The following is a 19,380-nucleotide window of genomic DNA, read 5'->3' on the forward strand; positions in this document are numbered from 1 at the left end:
ACTAAATTCATACCTTTCAATAGTTACCCTGAATGTAAATGGGCTCAATGCCCCAATCAAAAGACATAGGCTATCAGATTGGATTAAAAAACAAGACCCATCCATATGCTGTCCGCAAGAGACTCATTTTAGACCCAAAGACACCCCCAGATTGAAAGTGAGGGGGTGGAAAACCATGTACCATGCTAATGGACACCAAAAGAAAGCTGGGGTGGCAATCCTTATATCAAGACAAATTAGATTTCCAAACAAAGACTGTAATAAGAGATGAAGAAGGACACTATATCCTACTTAAAGGGTCTATCCAACAAGAAGATCTAACAATTGTAAATATCTATACCCCTAATGTGGGAGCAGCCAATTATATAAGGCAATTAATAACAAAAGCAAAGAAACACATTGACAACAATACAATAATAGTGGGGGACTTTAACACCCCCCTCACTGAAATGGACAGATCATCTAAGCAAAAGATCAACAAGGAAATAAAGACTTGAAATGAAACACTGGACCAAATGGACTTCACAGACATATTCAGAACATTCCATCCCAAAGCAACGGAATACACATTCTTCTCTAGTGCCCATGGAACATTCTCCAGAATTGATCACGTCCTAGGTCACAAATCAGGTCTCAACCGGTACCAAAAGATTGGGATTATTCCCTGCATATTTTCAGACCACAATGCTTTGAAACTAGAACTCAATCACAAGAGGAAAGTCAGAAAGAACTCAAATACATGGAGGCTGAAGAGCAGCCTACTAAAGAATGAATGGGTCAACCAGGAAATTAAAGAAGAATTTAAAAAATTCATGGAAACCAATGAAAATGAAAACACAACTGTTCAAAATCTTTGGGATACAGCAAAGGCAGTCCTGAGAGGAAATTATATAGCAAGACAAGCCTTTCTCAAGAAACAAGAAAGGTCTCAAATACACAACCTAACCCCTACACCTTAAGAAGCTAGAGAAAGAACAGCAAATAAAGCCTAAACCCAGCAGAAGAAGAGAAATCATAAAGATCAGAGCAGAAATCAATGAAATAGAAACCAAAAGAACAGGAGAACAGATCATTGAAACGAGGAGCTGGTTCTTTGAAAGAATTAACAAGATTGATAAACCCCTGGCCAGACTTAAAAAGAAGAGAGAAATGACCAAAATCAACAAAATCATGAATGAAAGAGGAGAGATCACAACCAACACCAAAGAAATACAAACAATTATAGGAACATATTATGAGCAACTCTATGCCAGCAAATTAGATAACCTGGAAGAAATGGGTGCATTCCTAGAGATGTATCAACTACCAAAATTGAACCGGGAAGAAATAGAAAACCTGAACAGACCTCTAACCACTAAGGAAATTGAAGCAGTCATCAAAAATCTCCCAACAAACAAAATCCCAGGGCCAGATGGCTTCCCAGGGGAATTCTATCAGACATTTAAAGAAGAATTAATACCTATTCTCCTGAAACTGTTCCAAAAAATAGAAATGGAAAGAAAACTTCCAAACTCATTTTATGAGGCCACCATTACCTTGATCCCAAAACCAGACAAAGACCCCATCAAAAAGGAGAATTACAGACCAATATCCTTGATGAACATGGATGCAAAAATTCTCTATTCTATTCAACATAGTATTAGAAGTCCTAGCCACAGCAATCAGACAACAAAAAGAAATCAAAGGCATCCAAATCGGCAAAGAGGAAGTCAAACTCTCACTCTTTGCAGATGATATGATACTGTATGTGGAAAACCCAAAAGACCCCACCCCAAAAGTCCTAGAACTCATACAGGAATTCAGTCAAGTAGCAGGATATAAAATCAATGCACAGAAATCAGTGGCATTCCTATACACCAACAAGACAGAAGAGAGACAAATCAAGGAGTCGATCCCATTTACAATTGCACCCAAAACCATAAGATACCTAGGAATAAATTTAACCAAAGAGGCAAAGGATCTGTACTCAGAAAACTAGAAAATACTCATAAAGAAATTGAAGAAGACACAAAGAAATGGAAAAACGTTCCATGCTCATGGATTGGGAGAACCAACATTGTGAAGATGTCAATGCTGCCTAGAGCAATCTACACATTCAATGCAATCCCCATCAAAATAGCATCCACTTTTTTCAAAGAAATGGAACAAAGAATCCTAAAATTTGTTATGGAACCAGAAGAGACCCCGAATAGCCAGAGGAATATTGAAAAAGAAAAGCAAAGCTGGCGGCATCACAATTCCGGACTTCCAGCTCTATTACAAAGCTGTCATCATCAAGACAGTATGGTACTGGCACAAAAACAGACACATAGATCAATGGAACAGAATAGAGAGCCCAGAAATGGACCCTCAACTCTATGGTCAACTCATCTTTGACAAAGCAGGAAAGAATGTCCAATGGAAAAAAGACAGTCTCTTCAACAAATGGTGTTGGGAAAATTGGACAGCCACATGCAGAAGCATGAAACTGGACCATTTCCTTACACCACACACAAAAGTAGACTCCAAATGGTTGAAAGACCTAAACATGAGACAGGAGTCCATCAAAATCCTCAAGGAGAACACAGGCAGCAACCTCTTCCACCTCAGCCACAGCAACTTCTTCCTAGAAACATCGCCAAAGGCAAGGGAAGCCAGGGCAAAAATGAACTTTGGGATTTCATCAAGATAAAAAGCTTTTGCACAGCAAAAGAAACAGTCCACAAAACCAAAAGACAATCGACAGAATGGGAGAAGATATTTGCAAATGACATATCAGATAAAGGGCTAGTATCCAAAATCTATAAAGAACTTATCAAACTCAACACCCAAAGAACAAATAATCCAATCAAGAAATGGGCAGAAGACAGGAACAGACATTTTTCCAAAGAAGACATCCAAATGGCCAACAGACACATGAAAAAGTGCTCCACATCGCTCAGCATCAGGGAAATCCAAATCAAAACCTCAATGAGATACCACCTCACACCCATCAGAATGGCTAAAATGAACAAGTCAGGAAACGACAGATGTTGGCAGGGATGTGGAGAAAGGGGAACCCTCCTACACTGTTGGTGGGAATGCAAGCTGGTGCAACCACTCTGGAAAACAGTATGGAGGTTCCTCAAACAGTTGAAAATAGAGCTACCATACGATCCAGCAATTGCACTACTGGGTATTTACCACAAAGATACAAATGGAGGGATCCGAAGGGGTACGTGTACCCCGATGTTTATAGCAGCAATGTCCACAATAGCCAAACTGTGGAAAGAGTCAAGATGTCCATCGACAGATGAACGGATAAAGAAGAGGTGGTATATATACACAATGGAATATTATGCAGCCATCAAAAGGAACGAGATCTTGCCATTTGCAACGACGTGGATGGAACTGGAGGGTGTTATGCTGAGTGAAATAAGTCAATCAGAGAAAGACATGTATCATAGGACCTCACTGATAGGAGGAATTCTTAATCTCAGGAAACAATATGAGGGTTGCTGGAGTGGTGGGGGGTGGGAGGGATGGGGTGGCTGGGCGATAGACATTGGGGAGGGTATGTGCTACGGTGAGCGCTGTGAATTGTGCAAGACTGTTGAATCACAGATCTGTACCTCTGAAACAAATAATGCAACATATGTTAAGAAAAAAGGAAAAGAAGAAGATAGCAGGAGGGGAAGAATGAAGGGGAGTAAGTCGGAGGGGGAGGCGGACCATGAGAGACGATGGACTCTGAAAAACAAACTGAGGGTTCTAGAGGGGAGGGGGGGTGGGGGGATGGGTTAGCCTGGTGATGGGTATTAAAGAGGGCACGTTCTGCGTGGAGCACTGGGTGTGATGCACAAACAATGAAACATGGAACACATCAAAAACTAATGATGTAATGTATGGTGATTAACATAACAATAAAAAATTATTTAAAAAAAAGAAAATGTTATGAAAAATGTCCTAAGGAAGAAAAAATACGTTTAGAACACTGCGCTGTATTTATTAAAAAAAAAAAAAATCCACATATAAGTGGACCCACACAGTTCAAACCTATGTTGTTCAAGGGTCAAATAAATATAAATTTATATATGTGAATGTACATGCAGAGAAAAGGTCTGGACAGATATTCACTAACCTGTTATCTTCCCAGGAGTTACCCCTGAGATGCAAGACTTTCATTTTCAGCTTTATATAAAACTGCATCAAATTTTGGTGCATTTTTTAATGATTAACCATTATTTCTATTTTAATCTAAAAAAATTACCAACAAAACCCCTCATGATCCAGTCCCTACCTATCTCTTTAGCCACTGCCTTATGCACATGGGCTTCTAGCTCAGTCTTCCCTCTCCCATTGCTCCACATATTGAACTCCAATTCAAATGCTATTCTAGTACTATCGCCTCTGACACTGCAGATCAGGGTCTTTCAGGCCCATGCAAAACCCACGGACCAGATTGCAGAGGGTCCATGAAGCTACAAAGGTTTTATGCAAAATCTGCGAGTGTGAGTGTATATGATTTTTTTACTTGGGAGAGTATACATAAATTTAATTAGTTATATTCAACTAATGAATCATTAAACATTATATCAAAAACTCATGATGTACTATATGTTGGCTAGTTGAATTTAAATTAAATAAATAAGTAAATAAAGTAATACTATTGAAAAAAAAATTTGAGTCTCAAAGAAAATATGACCCATAAAAGGATGGAGGACAAAGCTCCAGATGGTGCTATCACTCCATTCTCTGTTGTACATCTACACTCTGTACATATTTCTATTATTACAATACATACAGAGTTTTGTTAAGTATTTACGTGTTGGTCTCTTTTCCTAGGCAATGGGTTTCTTTTACCATATGCTCCCCACCCCTGTAGACATCAAAATAGTTGTTTCCACATTTTCACATCTACTTGATGTCAATACTAATGCCTCGTACGAAGGCAAAAAAAAAAAAAAAAGAAAAAAGAAAAAAAGAAGTACATACCTCTGTTGGATGCAAGAATAACTCTCATCCAGTAGAAAGGATCTGCAGAATCTGATGACATGATTCCAAATAGTGGTATCTATAGTATTACATAAAACAGTTTCTAAAAATGCATTATGTAAATTAAGTTGGAACTTAATTCATACTTCTTTTACTTAATATTTGCAATACTTAAAAAAAAAAACACTACTTCTCATGTTCTGTAACAAAACAAGCATACCCTAAAGGAAGTTTTTTAACAAAAATAAAAACAATAGAAATTACTACTTACACAAATCTACTAGTACACATACCTATCAGGATGAAGATTTGTTGCACAACAACGTGAATACACTTAACACTACTGAACTGTACGCTTAAAAATGACTAAGATGTAAATTTTAGTTTTTTTTTTTACAATTAAAAAAACACTCCATCAGTAAATTACAGGATATATCCATCCAGTCACAGAATAATTTTGCTAAGCTCTGGGTACTAATGACAGCCACAGTCACACTCTAAATATAAGACTGAAGATTACATATATACACACATATATATATGTGTATATATATAGTGGAATATTATGCAACCATTGAAAAGAAGCTTTTAATGGCAAAAAGAAGTGCTTATGTTGTAATACCAAGTATGACACTGTGGTTCTCAATCTGGGGCAATTCTGCCCCCCAGGGGACATCTGGCAATATCCAAAGACATTCTGGTTGTCACAACTTGAAGGGAAATGCTACAGGCATCTAGTGGGTAGAGGTCAGGGATGCTGAACATCCTACAATGACCCCACAACAAAGAATTAACTGGCCTAAAATTCAGTGCCATTGTTGAGAAACCCTGCTATAAAAAGAAAGGTACAGAATTATATAAATGAAAGTTCAATACTGTAAAAATGTGTAGAAGATAAAAGTGTAAATACTTAAAGTCCTGAAGAGTAATTATCTGTAGGTAGTAGGATTATGCCTGACTTTTTCTTCATTCTTCTCAGCATTTATCAAATTTTCTATAATAAGTGCATATTACTTTTTCATCAGAAAAAAAAAAGAAACTCTTCACTTCAGAATGTTTCCTATTATATGACCAACGTTGAGGACATAGCACCTGGTCATAACCCTTCCCTCACCATGTGGGGATCAGACACAAAGAAAAATACATTTCCAATTTCAAAAACCTTCTTTATACAAAGCTGATTTTTTTTAAAGTTCCAAAAGATGCTGCCAACGATTCTGAACAATCCGTCTGGTCAACCTCACCCTTTCTGGACATCTGGATTTATTAGCTGGGTAGCAAAACTGGTGAAGCAAGAAGCATGGGTATTTTATGTACCTTAACGCTGCAGACACTCTTCAGCTAATGTGAGAGACAGGGAGGAAGGAAGTTACTGTATAAAAACCAATTAACACTACAGGACAGTCCACATCACAATATTCCCTAAGTGGGAGAGAGGTCAGTCAAATTACTCTGCTTAATTGCACCTGATAGAGATGGCCATCACCTCCACAATTAGATGATTTGTGGGACATTGAACAAGAAAAAGTCAGCCAACTTCCTCTAAGTAATGGCATTCCCTCCTTTCCTGAAGACAACAGGATTATTAAACTCAGTGTTTATTCCTCTCAGTAAAATCCATAGCTATGGGTTTATGTACAACAATAGTTGAGAAGCAACTCCCCAAAGCATAAGAAAACACACTTTTTTTTTTTTTTAAGATTTTATTTGACAGAGAGACACAGCGAGAGAGGGAACACAAGCAGGGGGGAGTGGGTGAGGGAGAAGCAGGCCTCCCGCCGAGCAGGGAGCCCCATGCGGGGCTCGATCCCAGGACCCTGGGATCATGACCTGAGCCGAAGGCAGACAACAACTGAGCCACCCAGGCGCCCCAAGAAAACACAAAACATGTACAATAGTAGAAGCTACCAAGAGTGAAAAAACCTAAGGAAAAAATGGGTGCCTGCGTAGCTCAGCTGGCTTAGCATCCAACTCGATCTCAGCTCAGATCTTGAGATCAACTCAGGCTACTGAAATCAAGCCCCACATTGGGTTCCATGCTGGATATGGAGCCTACAGGGAAAAAAAAAAAAAAACTAAGGAAAAAGAAAAAAATCCATAAAGCAGCCAAAGAAGAAAAGGGATCATGAACTTGAAGCACTGGTGGTCATGGGGGCGAGAAAACTTCAGACAACTGAGAAGTAGAGAGCCCAGCACGAAGCTGCTCCAAAAGTCAGGATGGGAAGGCAACACAATCCTCACAATTCCCACAACATTCCAAATCTGGAGAAGAGCAGGCTTCACAAATAGCCTTATCTTTTTGCCTCCTTTGGTTAGAAGGGACTAGAAACAGCAGCTGGGAAGAAACGGATGAGAGAAGTGAGCAATGGGGCTCTCTCCTGGTGACAATTACAGAGCCACCGTGAGTTGGGAATGAAGGATGATCTGAGGTCAGCCTTCTTCAGTCACCTGGTGAGAACCACCTTGGAAGAAGAGACAGCTGACCCAGGTAACAATTACTGTACTTATCACACCTTATCTCACCTCCCACCACTCCCTCAAGCTAAAGAAAACTGGGTGAGGGGCGCCTGGGTGGCTCAGGCATTAAGCATCTGCCTTCCGCTCAGGTCATGGTCCCAGATCCTGGGATCGAGCCCCACATGGGGCTCCCTGCTCCAAGGGAAGCCTGCTTCTCCCTCTCCCACTCCCCCTGCTTGTGTTCCCTCTCTCGCTGTCTGTCTCTCTCTCTCTCTGTCAAAGAAATAAGTAAGATCTTTTAAAAAAATAAAGAAAGAAAACTGGGTGAAACAGGAGACCCCAAGCCCTTTTAACTGCAGCTGGGAGGGGAAAATAAACCTGTCTGAGATTCAGTGGAAAGAGAATCAAGAAATCACTAGCACTGGGCAGAACTGCCTAAACATGAGAAAGACATGAAAAACAGGATAGCAACTATGCAATTATACTGCAGAAAAAAATAATAAAGTAACATAAAATGCACAAATTAATTTACTGCATGAAACAGTTGTGAGAAATACCACACTTTTTGAGTGACACAGTTCCTATGGTTCTTGGGTTCTAGCAGCCAAGCTTAAAATACTTACTACCTAGCCCTTCACAGAACAATGTTTGCTGACCCTTAGATTAGAAGATTCAATATTGTCAAGAAGGTAATTTTCTCTAAATTTATCTATAAATTCAAAGCAATACAAATCATAATCCCAGCAAGCTTTCTTATAGAAACTGACAAGCTGATTCGAAAATCTATACAGAAATATGAAGAAACTAGAATAACCAAAAACCACTTTGAAAAGGAAAAACAAAGTTGAAAGACTTTTACAACCTGATTACAGGACTTAATATAAAGCTACGGTAATCAAACAGTGTGACCATAACGATGGAATATACATGAATGGAACAGAGTACAAAAATATATGCACACTTACGCAGTTAAGTGATTTTCAACAAAGATGCCAAGATAATTCAATGGGGAAAGAATAGCCTTTTCTGGCTATCTAAACAGAAAAAAATGAATCCCAACCTTACTTACACCATACACAAAAATTAACTTGGACTAGATCACAGTCCAAAACATACAAGCTAAGACTATAAAATATTTAGAAGAATACAGGAGAAAATCTTCACAACCTTAGAAGATAGGAAACAAAAACCACGAACCATCAAAGAAAAAAGACACATTGAACTTCAAAAGGAAGGATTTTTGCTCTTCACAAGATAATAAGAAAATGAAAAGGCAAGCCATAGACTAGGAAAACATAGTCACAGTACATTTACCTGACAAAGGACCTGTATCCAAAAAATATTTTAAAAATGCATATAATTCGGGGCACCTGCGTGGCTCAGTCAATTAAGCGTCTGCCTTCGGCTCAGGTCATGATCTCAGGGTCCTGGGATCGAGCCCCGCATCGGGCTCTCTGCTCAGCGGGGAGTCTGCTTCTCCTTCTCCCTCTGTTCCTCCCCCTGCTTGTGCTCACTCTCTCTCTCTCTCTCAAATAAATTTTAAAAAAATCTTTAAAAAATGCATAATAATTCAATGAGACAATAATTTTTTTAGTGGGCAAAATATTTGAAAAAGAAACTTCACAGAAGATAAACAAATGCCCTATAAGTACATGAACCAAGGGCTCAATATCGTTTACCAGGGAAATGCAAATTAAATTTAAAACCACACCCAGTAGAATGACTAATACTAAAATGCTCAACAATACCAAGGGCAGGCAAGGATGGGAAGTAAGTGGAACTCCTATACATGACTGGTAAAAATATAAAACGGGACAACCAGTTTGACAATTCCTTATAAAGCTGAACCTGTAATTACCATACAACCCAGCAATTCTACACTCCTAGGTATTCACCAAGAGAAATGAAAACAAATATTCACAGAAAGTCTTGCCCAGGAATGTTCACAGCAACTTTATTATAGCCAAAATTTGGAAACAACCCAGATGTCCAACCACAAGTGAACAGATGAACAAATGGTGTAGAGTCATCCAGTAGAACACTCCTCAGAAATAAGAAGGGATGAATTACTGCTCTACCAATCACATGGACAAATCTCAAAATGCTCATGATAAAGCCAGATGCTAAGGAATGATACTGTATGATTCCACTTAGATGAAATTCTAAAAAAAAAAAAAAAAAAAAAAAAAATCAAATTATAGGAACAGAAAGCAGATCAGTGCTTGCCTGCCACTGGGGGTGAGGTAGAGACTGACTAAGAGATTACACAGAACTTTCTGGAGTGACAGAATGTTCTGTATCCACTGAGGTAGTAGGTATGTGGGTGTATGCATTTGTCAAAACGCTTCAAAATGTACACTTAAAAAAAATAAGTGTATTTTACCATACATAAATTATACCTTTATAAACCTGATTTTTTTTATGGAGGGGAGGGGAATTTCTAAGATGTTAAAAATAGGTGGTAAAAATATGGATGACTATTCTTTTTTTCTCTCTACTTTTCTGTATTTAAAAAAAGTTCTCTCCCCAATCGCCCAAAACAATTTTAAACTAAGTACAGTTTCCTTAATGACCAAATGACCAAATCACTTTACTCTTCAAAAAAAATACATTTGGCTTTTCCCCAGACTATGGACTTAATCTGCTCTACCGCTTCCTAATATAATTTGTTTTATACTTCCTTATATGTATTTCAATAGCTCTTCAAAATCCTCAAAAAACTTGCAACTAAATCATCTAGTTTAATCCTCACAACAATCCTGTGACAGGGACAGGTCACACTTTATCCTCATTTTGTGAACTTAATCTCTGCAAAGTATTAATAAAAAGCATCACTGAGTTCTATCAATTTATAAATACAGTATATCACTGGGGTTCTAGAATTTGACTTTTCGGGATTTTTAAACTAATACATGCTATTTACAACATGATTAAAAGCCAACAAAATAGGGAAAAAATATTTGCAATGTATTATGTCAAAGCTTTAACGCTTTCATATATAAAAATCTGCCTTAATATGAAAAAAAAATCTCAAGAAAAAAACGGGTAAAGATCATTAACTGCACACTAAGAGAAAAAAAAAAGTTCAAACCCACTAATAAAAAAAAAATACACAGTAGAACAAGATAACCATTTTCACCATCAACTCAGATTAAAAATAACAATGCTCAAAATAATTCAGGATATTTATTATTTTAACTAAAATAAATTTCTCAAATTGTAACCAAACAAAACCCTCCAGCAACAGCATAGACATTTAATTAATATTTTGGTTACATACCTGACAACATACTAAGAAAATGAAGAGAGTTATGGCAGTCCATAGTACCTTCTCTCTAAACTGGATCTACAACAAAATAAGGATGATCAATCAAAACCAAGAAATAGCAAATACAAAGCAAAATTCCACATTAAAGCATAACATTCTGCATCATGACAGGCTCCTATATATTTACTATTAAGATACTCTCATCTAGTTATTACCAGCTAAAGCAAACAGCTCAACTTTTCAAACATAACCTTCTTTACTTTTCCAAAAATTAAGTAAATTAAATACAGGCAGGCCTCATCACACTGTACTTTGTTAACTGAAACCAAAAAGGATGAAAAACAAGACACAAATCCAACATGCATGCATTTCAGTTAACATAGCACTGTGCAAAGCATGGACTGCCCATGATAATATTGTATGAGTATTTCATGGAATATGAAAAGCTGGAGCTTCTTGGGATGCCTAACATGTAACTGAAACAACTATTTTTAAAACCTCAAAGCAATAAAAAAAAAAACACTTCTAAATAAAGCAGTAAGTTTAACAAAAGTTTTACTTATCTCTTTCTACACACCTATTCCTGTTAGTTTTGTGAGATATCAAAAGCAGAGAAGGGAATTGGCCAGTGTGGGATTAACAATATTTCTGAATTTAAATACCTGAGCTCCAAAAGTGCACAATGACTGAGGAATAATTTGGTGCAGTCATATTATTTTCTGAATGCATTTCTGTGATTTTTCTGTGTATCGAATGACCAAGAAATGGGAGGTACATACTTGCACAATTGTAATTCATTTATGTAAAACAGTCGTATTCATCAAAAGTGACCCAGCAGACTCAGTCATTCACAGTGCAGTGGGTCACTAGAGATAGGAGAATATCTTATCTAACACAGAGGCCAAAGAAACACTTGTTTGGAAATGTCCCAACTTAAAGAAAAGTCATTTTTTAAAACCACAAGATTACCTATCTAAACTGGTTTAAACTAGTTTTACTTACTTTGTGCCTCTTGCAAGAAGCAGCAGGTACTACTTTCTCCAAATACACACAGAAAAGGGTTGGGGACAGTAATCAATCTTGCTAGTTCAGTAGAATAAGTCATTTAGCTACCCTCTATATTACCAAAATGTTATACTTACTTTCCTTTCAGGTTTCTGAATTTCTGGTAGAACTGCACAGAAAGGTTTGATAACTTCTAAAAATTTGACTGTTAAAAAAAAAAGAAGAAGAATGTCTCTGTTAACAAGAGATGTACCTTTTTATAGAAACAAATACAAACGTTCTCTAACTTTTAATGACAATTCATCCCATTCGTACCTCCAAAAGTAATCACAGTGCTCTCCATTTCAAATATATCGGGGAAGAGAAATAATCAAAGGACAAAAGAATCCAAAAGGTTTAAGGGTTTAGTCAGTAGAGCAAATACAAACACCCTTCTACCATGATTTTGCTTCCTCATGCTTATATCCAGCCCTTTTATATATACAGAAAAAGAATAATTCCATGAGCATCACTACATCAAAAAAAAGCAAATGCAGTCTACTACGTTACCCACACGACAATGCACTGTAGCCGAAAATAAGACGTTATCAGGGGAGAAATACAGGAGGAAAGTACAATAGGAAATGGGCTGAAATTGCAGGACTTAATTTAGACTGAAAGATGATGAAATGCATAAGTGAGAAAGATCATGGAATCACAGAGTGCTCTTTTTTTTTTTTTAAAGGTATACAATCTCTAATTCATTTCACTTAAGTCAACATTCATTGCTTGGTTGCTCTCCCACATAATGATCTTTAAAGTACTTGTGTACGTAGGATAATCAGCCCAGAAAATGACCATGACATTTCAAGAGAAAGTACTGCTTTCCCAGATAACTCATTATATATCAAAGGAAGACAAACCAAGGTTCTTTAAGGATAGACACTATATTCTGGCACAGCTTAAGTCAATTCCTGCCAAAGAACTGGAGAATGAAGATGATATTCTCTGTCTTTGCCAGCGTCTGTAATGTGCAGAAACACAAGAAGGCTGGTTCAACCAGCTAGCTATTAGTTATGATCATCTTCCCCTACAGAGGCTGGATTCTGCATCCTAACATCATGACACTGTTTTAAAACTGACCTGAGTAATTACGCTTACATAGTTAGCCAAAAGCTGACTATATAATCTTCTCATGAAACCTCTCAAAACGATGGCAGTCACCGATGTCTGACAGAAGAATTCAGAAATTCCCATAGGCAGATACCTCATTGCCCAAGTGCCATTTTGGACTATTTGGAAAGTAAACCTGAATTACAGAAGCATTCTTCTCTAATGCAACACAAATTATCAACCACGTCAGGAAACTTCCTAGACTCCTTCCCCTTTTCCATCCCACCTCAATCTAAACCACCCTCCCAGATTTCTTGGCATTTTAGGATCATCGGTGTTGGAGAGTTCATGCGTCTGTCGCCCACTTGTCTATTCTTGTGTTGCAGAATGTCACCGATTATACTGTGTAAATTCAAGGTCAGGGGTCTCCTCTACTTCCTTTCTAAATGTCCATTAGTTGGCCAAAGGGTGTACCGCTCAGGTCTGCACTTAACCATGCACCCAGCAAACATCTGAACCGCTATGTAAGTATATATGGGAATGCATGTGGAGTTGAGTATTCAGGAGATGGCCCTCAAAGATCGCCATAATTCAAGGCCTGGTCCCTAAGGCTTATACAACCTTACACACAGTGAGTTTTCAGTCAACGCTACAAAATAACTGTTAGGGAAAACGCTATGCTGCCAATCGCACTTCTTTCCTCCCCTAAAATACATGCTTTGCATCACTTTTTAAAAAATCGAAATAAGAGAGCGTTTTTCATCACAACTAACATGCCAAAGAAGGGTGATTTGGGAATAAAAATATGAGCTTCCTAAGCTCCTGAAAAATTCGAAGCGGTCCAGGTTTCGCTCGGTTCCCTAACTCCCCGCCCCCAAAACCAATGGCTTCCCCTCGCCGTCCTCCGCTCCTCGCCACCTAGCGAGCGCAAACCCCGGGCCTCCGGGCCTCCGGGCCCGGGTCCCCGCAGCCAGCCCCGGCAAGGCCGCACGGCCGAAGGAGCCTCGGCGGAGGCCCCCGGCCCGCGCCCTCCGCAGCGGCCCGGTCTCCGGCTCCCGGCCTGGGCGACCCCGGGGCGGACGCCCGCCCGACCCCGCCCCACCGCCCGCAGCCGGTCGGGGCCCGGAGCCCAGCGAGAGCCGCGCCGCCGCTACTCACTGCCCATGGCGGCGGCTGGGGCGGCCCGGCGGGGCACCGCGGCCTCGGCGCTGCCTTCGCTCGGGTCCCACCGCTCGGGTCTCGCCGCCTGCTCCCGACTTGCTCCAGGCTGGCCCCGCGCAGGCTCCGCCCCGAGCCACGTGACCCGCGCGCCCGCCCCGCCCGGCCCCGCCCCCCAACGAGGGCCCGGCCGTTGGCAACTGGCGCGGCGGACGTCCGCGCGTTGCCATGGTCACCGCCGGCTCTCCTGTGGGCGTGCTCCAGCTCGGCGGCGGAGTCCAGAAGCCTCCGCGGGATCGCCGCGGCCGGGCTCTTTCCTGCTTGAGCTCTTCCCCGAGCTCACCGTCAAGCAATGCCCGTTTCCTCGGCCTCCTGGTCCGACCCAGGCCTCCCGGCCAGGACCCGGCCAAAGCGGCTGCCCGAGGGTCGCGGGCGAGGGTTGCGTCCCTGAGTGTGACCCTAGCAGCCCTTTAATTTTGCTCCCGCCTTATCGGAACTTCATGGAAGTTGTCAGAAATGTGTGACACTCTGTCTATAGTTAATAGCTTATGAACTCCGCACTATCTCTTACGTGTGCTCCTTCTTCAGCTTCTCCGATAGACGGAGATCAGCATTTTGTCCCCCGTTATTCCTTCTTGAACAGCGTGGCATAAGGGAGAGCAGTCTTAGAAATCAGCCTACATTTTAATCCCTCCTCTCCTTCTTAATGGCTTTGGGCAATTAACCTTTCTGAGCTACATCAGTAAGCCACGTCCTACAGGTGTGAAAATGAAAAGGACGAGATTGACACACAGAAAGCCCTCAAATGTATTCTCCTAACTCAATTTTAAACCCCTGCAATGTAACTTCTGCCCTAACTTTTAATGAAGCAAGTTATTTCAAGGTCACTAATGACCCATAATCACCAAATCCAATGATCTGTTCTAATGCTTCCATCTGTGTCCAAAAAGGAAACCAGTGATTCGTGTGTGTGCGCGTGTGTGTGTGTGAACGGGAGGGAGGGAGAAAGGTTGATTTTCTCCTTGACCAAACTCCAGCCAGGCTCCTGTGAGCCCTTTCTTCACTAAGCCTTACCCTGGCCTATAAAGACTTAAACATAGATTCTAACAGATCCATCCCTAAGGTGGTCGGGGCCCTAGCCCTGCCTTAAAGAATCTGCCTGCGAAAACTCAAAACTGCCAAAAGAATTTACCATTTATTCCAACGCCTGAATATAGGGTTTCTGTCTTCCAGCCTCTGTGGAGGGTAGGAGCCTAACTTCCACAAGCTCCAATTAACAAGCCCAGATGGGTGTTACACGAACCAATCCCTCCTCCTTCCAGCTTTTTGTCATTTTTCACTTCCTGACTCTGAGCCTGACCCACCCTGTTCTGAATCATTCTCCCTTTAAAACTCCAGTCCCCTCCATATAAATCAGAGTTGAGTTCAGTTCATGTGGAACTCTCTTTTCTACTGCAATAGCATACTGCTGATTAACCTCTGTCCTGACTACTTTACCCGGTGTGGGGCCTTATCTTTCCACACACACACAGTAAGCGTAGGCTGGGCAGGCACAGACCTCTGCTCCACTTGGGGTCATCTAGGACAGCTCCAAGACTGGGGACTTGAATGAGCAGAAGGCTCTCCCACTCACAAGTCCAGCATTTGCAGCTGGCTGTCAGCTTCAACATCTCCACGGGGCTTCTTCATGTTGCTTGGGCTTCCTCAAAACATGGCCACTGGGTGCCAAGGGATGTCCTTGTTAGTGATCCAGCATCACTTTTAGTGCATTGTATTGATAGAGGCAGCCACAAAATCCTGCCCAATCTCAAGAGAGAAGGAAAACAGACTCTACCTCTAGGTGAAGCTGTGGCAAGGTTCTGGAGCAAAATACTGCTTTTTGGGAAAACACAATTTGCCAGGTTAATAACCTCCCATCCTATGACTTCATTCTCACCCTCACTCTACTTTGTATTGTCATTTTTACACCTGTCTAAGCCCCCTTATCCATAAACTTCTAGATGGCAAAAACCTAATTTTTGTATCTCAATTTTGTCATCTGTGGTGACTTGCAAATGGTTGGCTTACACACAGTTTTGGCCCTAGGCTGTGAGCTAGTTTCATGAATATAATATCCTTTCAATAAAGATGCAATAAATTGAAAGCCTAATTGACAGAAGAGTTGCCTCCATTTCTCTTCCTATTTCTGGGACAGCTCCATGTTTCAGGTAAAAGAGCCTGAGAATAAGCTCTGACACATTAGATAACTGCTGTGAATTATCCTTCCAACATTCTTCAGTCTTTCTACTACTACATGCTACCCAGGACTTGTCCGTGTGTGACTACAAAATGCCAATTAATCTACATCTATCAGGAATATCACTCTACCTTGACCTCCCACAGTGTTTTAGCACAGCCAACAAGAACGTTTCTCTCTGTGTAAAATGCTTTGTCATCTCAAATAGATTGTTAGTCCATTGAGGACAAAGGGCATTTTCTGGTTTACTCCCATGTATTTCTAATGTCCAGAACAATGCCATATGTGCAGTAAGTGTCCAATAAACTACTGGGGAGATACCATCCTACTCTTACAGGGTCATTTCTCACTTTTATTCAATTATAGTTGATTCTGCATATGAATCAGAGAAGAACAGGGAAACAACACTAAAGTAACATACTTTTATTAAAAGTTTTCTAAGATCGGGAAGCCTGGGTGTCTCAGCCAGTGAAGCGCCTGCCTTTGGTTCAGGTCATGATGCCAGCGTCCTGGAACCAAGTCCCACATGGGGCTCCCTGCTCAGCAGGGAGTCTGCTTGTCCCTCTGCCTGACGCTCTGCCTACTTGTGCACTTGCTCGCTCTCTCTCTCTCTCTCTCTCTGTCAAATAAATAAATAAAATCTTTAACAAAAAGAAAAAAAAGTTTTCTAAGATTAACTGATTTTGCAAACAGCAATGGGGAAGTAACAGTCTGCTTTAGACTGTGTAGTCAGATTTAAATACAAACATGACAATGAGTTACTACTCCCACTGAGTAATTTAGTTGTTTGTATAACAGTAGGTTGTAAGTATTGAGGATTTAAAAACATTTTGTCCAGATTTCCCCCAAATATGATGGCTTTAGCCTGAAACTTAGGAGAAACTGAAGATGAAAAGCAAATATCCAAATACATCCAAGGGAAATGGAGGTGAAGCTTTTGGAACCTCAAGATCCAAAAGTCTTGATTCTTATCTGTGACTTCCTTCCTGTGGAACCTCTCATTTCTTTAAACTGCATTTCCTCAATTTTGTAAAATAGATACTATTTCGATTGTCAGTCAAGGAATTTTTTAAAGAAATAAAACTTCAGAGGTAATATAGTCAGGCTAAAAGAAGTTATGCCTTAGAATATTTTCTAAATCACATGCATATAGAAAACTGAGCAAAATGGTTCTTAAAGAAGAAAATTTTATTTTACTAAGAACATGTCATTTTAGACAAAATCAACATTTTTTTCATGGTTGTTAATACTTCAATGAATACTCAATTTGAGCTCTATTCTTCATTGAGTATGAAACTAGCATAGATAGATATAAACAGGATGCAAATATCACATTATCAAATTTCTCAGAGGAATAAAGTATTTTTATTTTACTTTGCTATGATATTTTTATCCCCTACTTTATTACGGGAGTATTTGATTTGGTCCCTTCCTGCAAAGTAATTCAAAATGCTGACCCATGTTGCAATAGTGATTGAGAGTAAGAAGGTTAAGATACAGAAGACACTTGTTTTTTTTTTAGAAGACACATTTCATGGCTCATGGTGGAGAATATTTAAGATACCAGAGATACTCAGAGAAATCTAAACTTTAAAAAAAAAAAAAACCAACACTAGTTTTCCAGCTCATTTTGTGCTTAGACTTTTGAATCAAGAAACCAAGAGATCTGAAAAAAATTACAGGGCTTTCCTGTTTTTCTAATTCAGTATACAACATTGATAACCGTTTTCATTAAATAGACCTTTGTAATTGTACCGACTTACTTGCATGGCCCCAAGTTACTTGACTTATGAGGCTTGACACAGGAAGGAAGCAGTAAGGTGCATAGGAATAAAAGGGCTGTGAATATTACAGAAATATTAAATCAATACACTAATGCATACAGTTAAGATGTGAATCACGAATCTACTCCTGTGGCCCGAACAACCTACATGTTGATTTTGAAAGATGTCACCCGTTGCCAGGAAAAGTGGAGAGGCCGTTCCAGTGCTCCGCCACTTCCCTATTATTTCTGAGAAAAACTGTCGTGGCACCAGAATGGTAGATGGCCGAGCCTCTGCAGCACCAAGTCACGTAAAGCTACATACACAACTTGCTGCTGTTTAGTTATATTTCTATGAAGTTTCAGAAGTAATGCAGTGGGTTGGTGATCTCCATAAACCCCCAAGAACCTGGTGCTGGGAAGTTTCCAGTGTCAAAGTTAAAATGCTCCTTAAACACCATGAATGAACAACATCACTTCATCACACCTTTTAGCCGCAAGACGGACTAACCAGGAGCTGAAATCCCCATGTCAGATACCGAAGGTCAATTAAAAATATTAAGATATCACTGCAATAACAATTTAGGGGGAAAAAAAGATACTATGACAAAGTAGACCACAAATCAATTTCACTGTAGCTAAAACTCCTTAATAATACTGTGCCAAAAGATTGTACATCCAGAGTCGTCTGTAATGGGGTGGATATTTAAGGACAATGGGTGAAAACAATTCCCTTGAAGAACATGCATCAGGACTAGTATAGTTTGCTACAGCGTTTGCTGAAACATTTTCCACAGCGGCTGGGAAGCAGCACCTGAGATCACATAAAATGAAAATATTGGTAGTCACAGGACTTTGAATAAAGAATTGCAAAATTAATGAAAATGACATGCATCAAGCAAACTGAGAAGTAATGCCGAGGTGATCTGTATGTAAGTTCTGTAAATTCAAACTAAAGAATCTTTCCTGGGCATATACAGTTAATGAGAAAACACAGTCTGATGAAGTCTGGGTAAGGCACTAGCTCTCCAACTCACTCAGATCTAAGCAAAACATAACGCTGTTGTACCTTTAAGGATAAAGGTGACTCGTCAGATTCATGGATTGATGGATAATTCCCTTGGCTATTCTGTGTATTCCAATTAAACTGTCCTGATCAATCCCAACGTCTTAGAGGAACACAGATTTTCATGTCACCTAACGGAAGAAGAGAGTAGAGGAGCCGGCTTTTCTTTCCATGGTTGTTTTCGTAAAAGGAAGTAATGCTGGCTCAAAGGACACCATCAAGCAAAGGTCTTGGTGAGGACGTCTTCATGCTGCTGCAGATGAAGGGTACCAATTCCTACAGCGGGGGCTGAAAGAGGGGGTCGGCTCACAAGACGGAGCTATGATTAGAGCAGAAAAGAAAAAAAATGACCTTTTGACCTGATCAGAGCCCTGCTTTATTCT

At 40.0% G+C, this 19,380-nt stretch overlaps 2 protein-coding genes across 3 annotated transcripts in view; both read right to left on the minus strand.

Moving 5' to 3' along the window:
- The window catches only part of SEC61A2 (SEC61 translocon subunit alpha 2), a 32,913-nt gene extending 18,868 nt beyond the window's left edge, over positions 1–14,045 (minus strand). For both annotated transcript variants that reach the window (XM_028114704.1, XM_028114702.1), the window contains exons 1-4: positions 13,934–14,045; positions 11,821–11,888; positions 10,691–10,756; positions 4,954–5,032 (exon numbers count right to left, since the gene is read on the minus strand). In XM_028114704.1, the coding sequence (XP_027970505.1) occupies positions 4,954–5,032; positions 10,691–10,756; positions 11,821–11,888; positions 13,934–13,940 (220 nt within the window). In that variant the 5' untranslated portion in view covers positions 13,941–14,045. The remainder of the gene's footprint in view (positions 1–4,953; positions 5,033–10,690; positions 10,757–11,820; positions 11,889–13,933) is intronic.
- Positions 14,046–17,410: 3,365 nt separating this feature from the next.
- The window catches only part of DHTKD1 (dehydrogenase E1 and transketolase domain containing 1), a 55,426-nt gene continuing 53,456 nt past the window's right edge, over positions 17,411–19,380 (minus strand). The window contains exon 17 of the mRNA XM_028114711.2: positions 17,411–19,316. Coding sequence (XP_027970512.1) covers positions 19,215–19,316 — 102 coding nt within the window. The 3' untranslated portion in view covers positions 17,411–19,214. The remainder of the gene's footprint in view (positions 19,317–19,380) is intronic.

The sequence above is a fragment of the Eumetopias jubatus genome, unplaced genomic scaffold (assembly GCF_037043125.1).
Source record: "Eumetopias jubatus isolate StellerSeaLion01/CBP00866 unplaced genomic scaffold, mEumJub1_p1.0 scaffold_8, whole genome shotgun sequence".
Taxonomy (NCBI): Eukaryota; Metazoa; Chordata; class Mammalia; order Carnivora; family Otariidae; genus Eumetopias; species Eumetopias jubatus.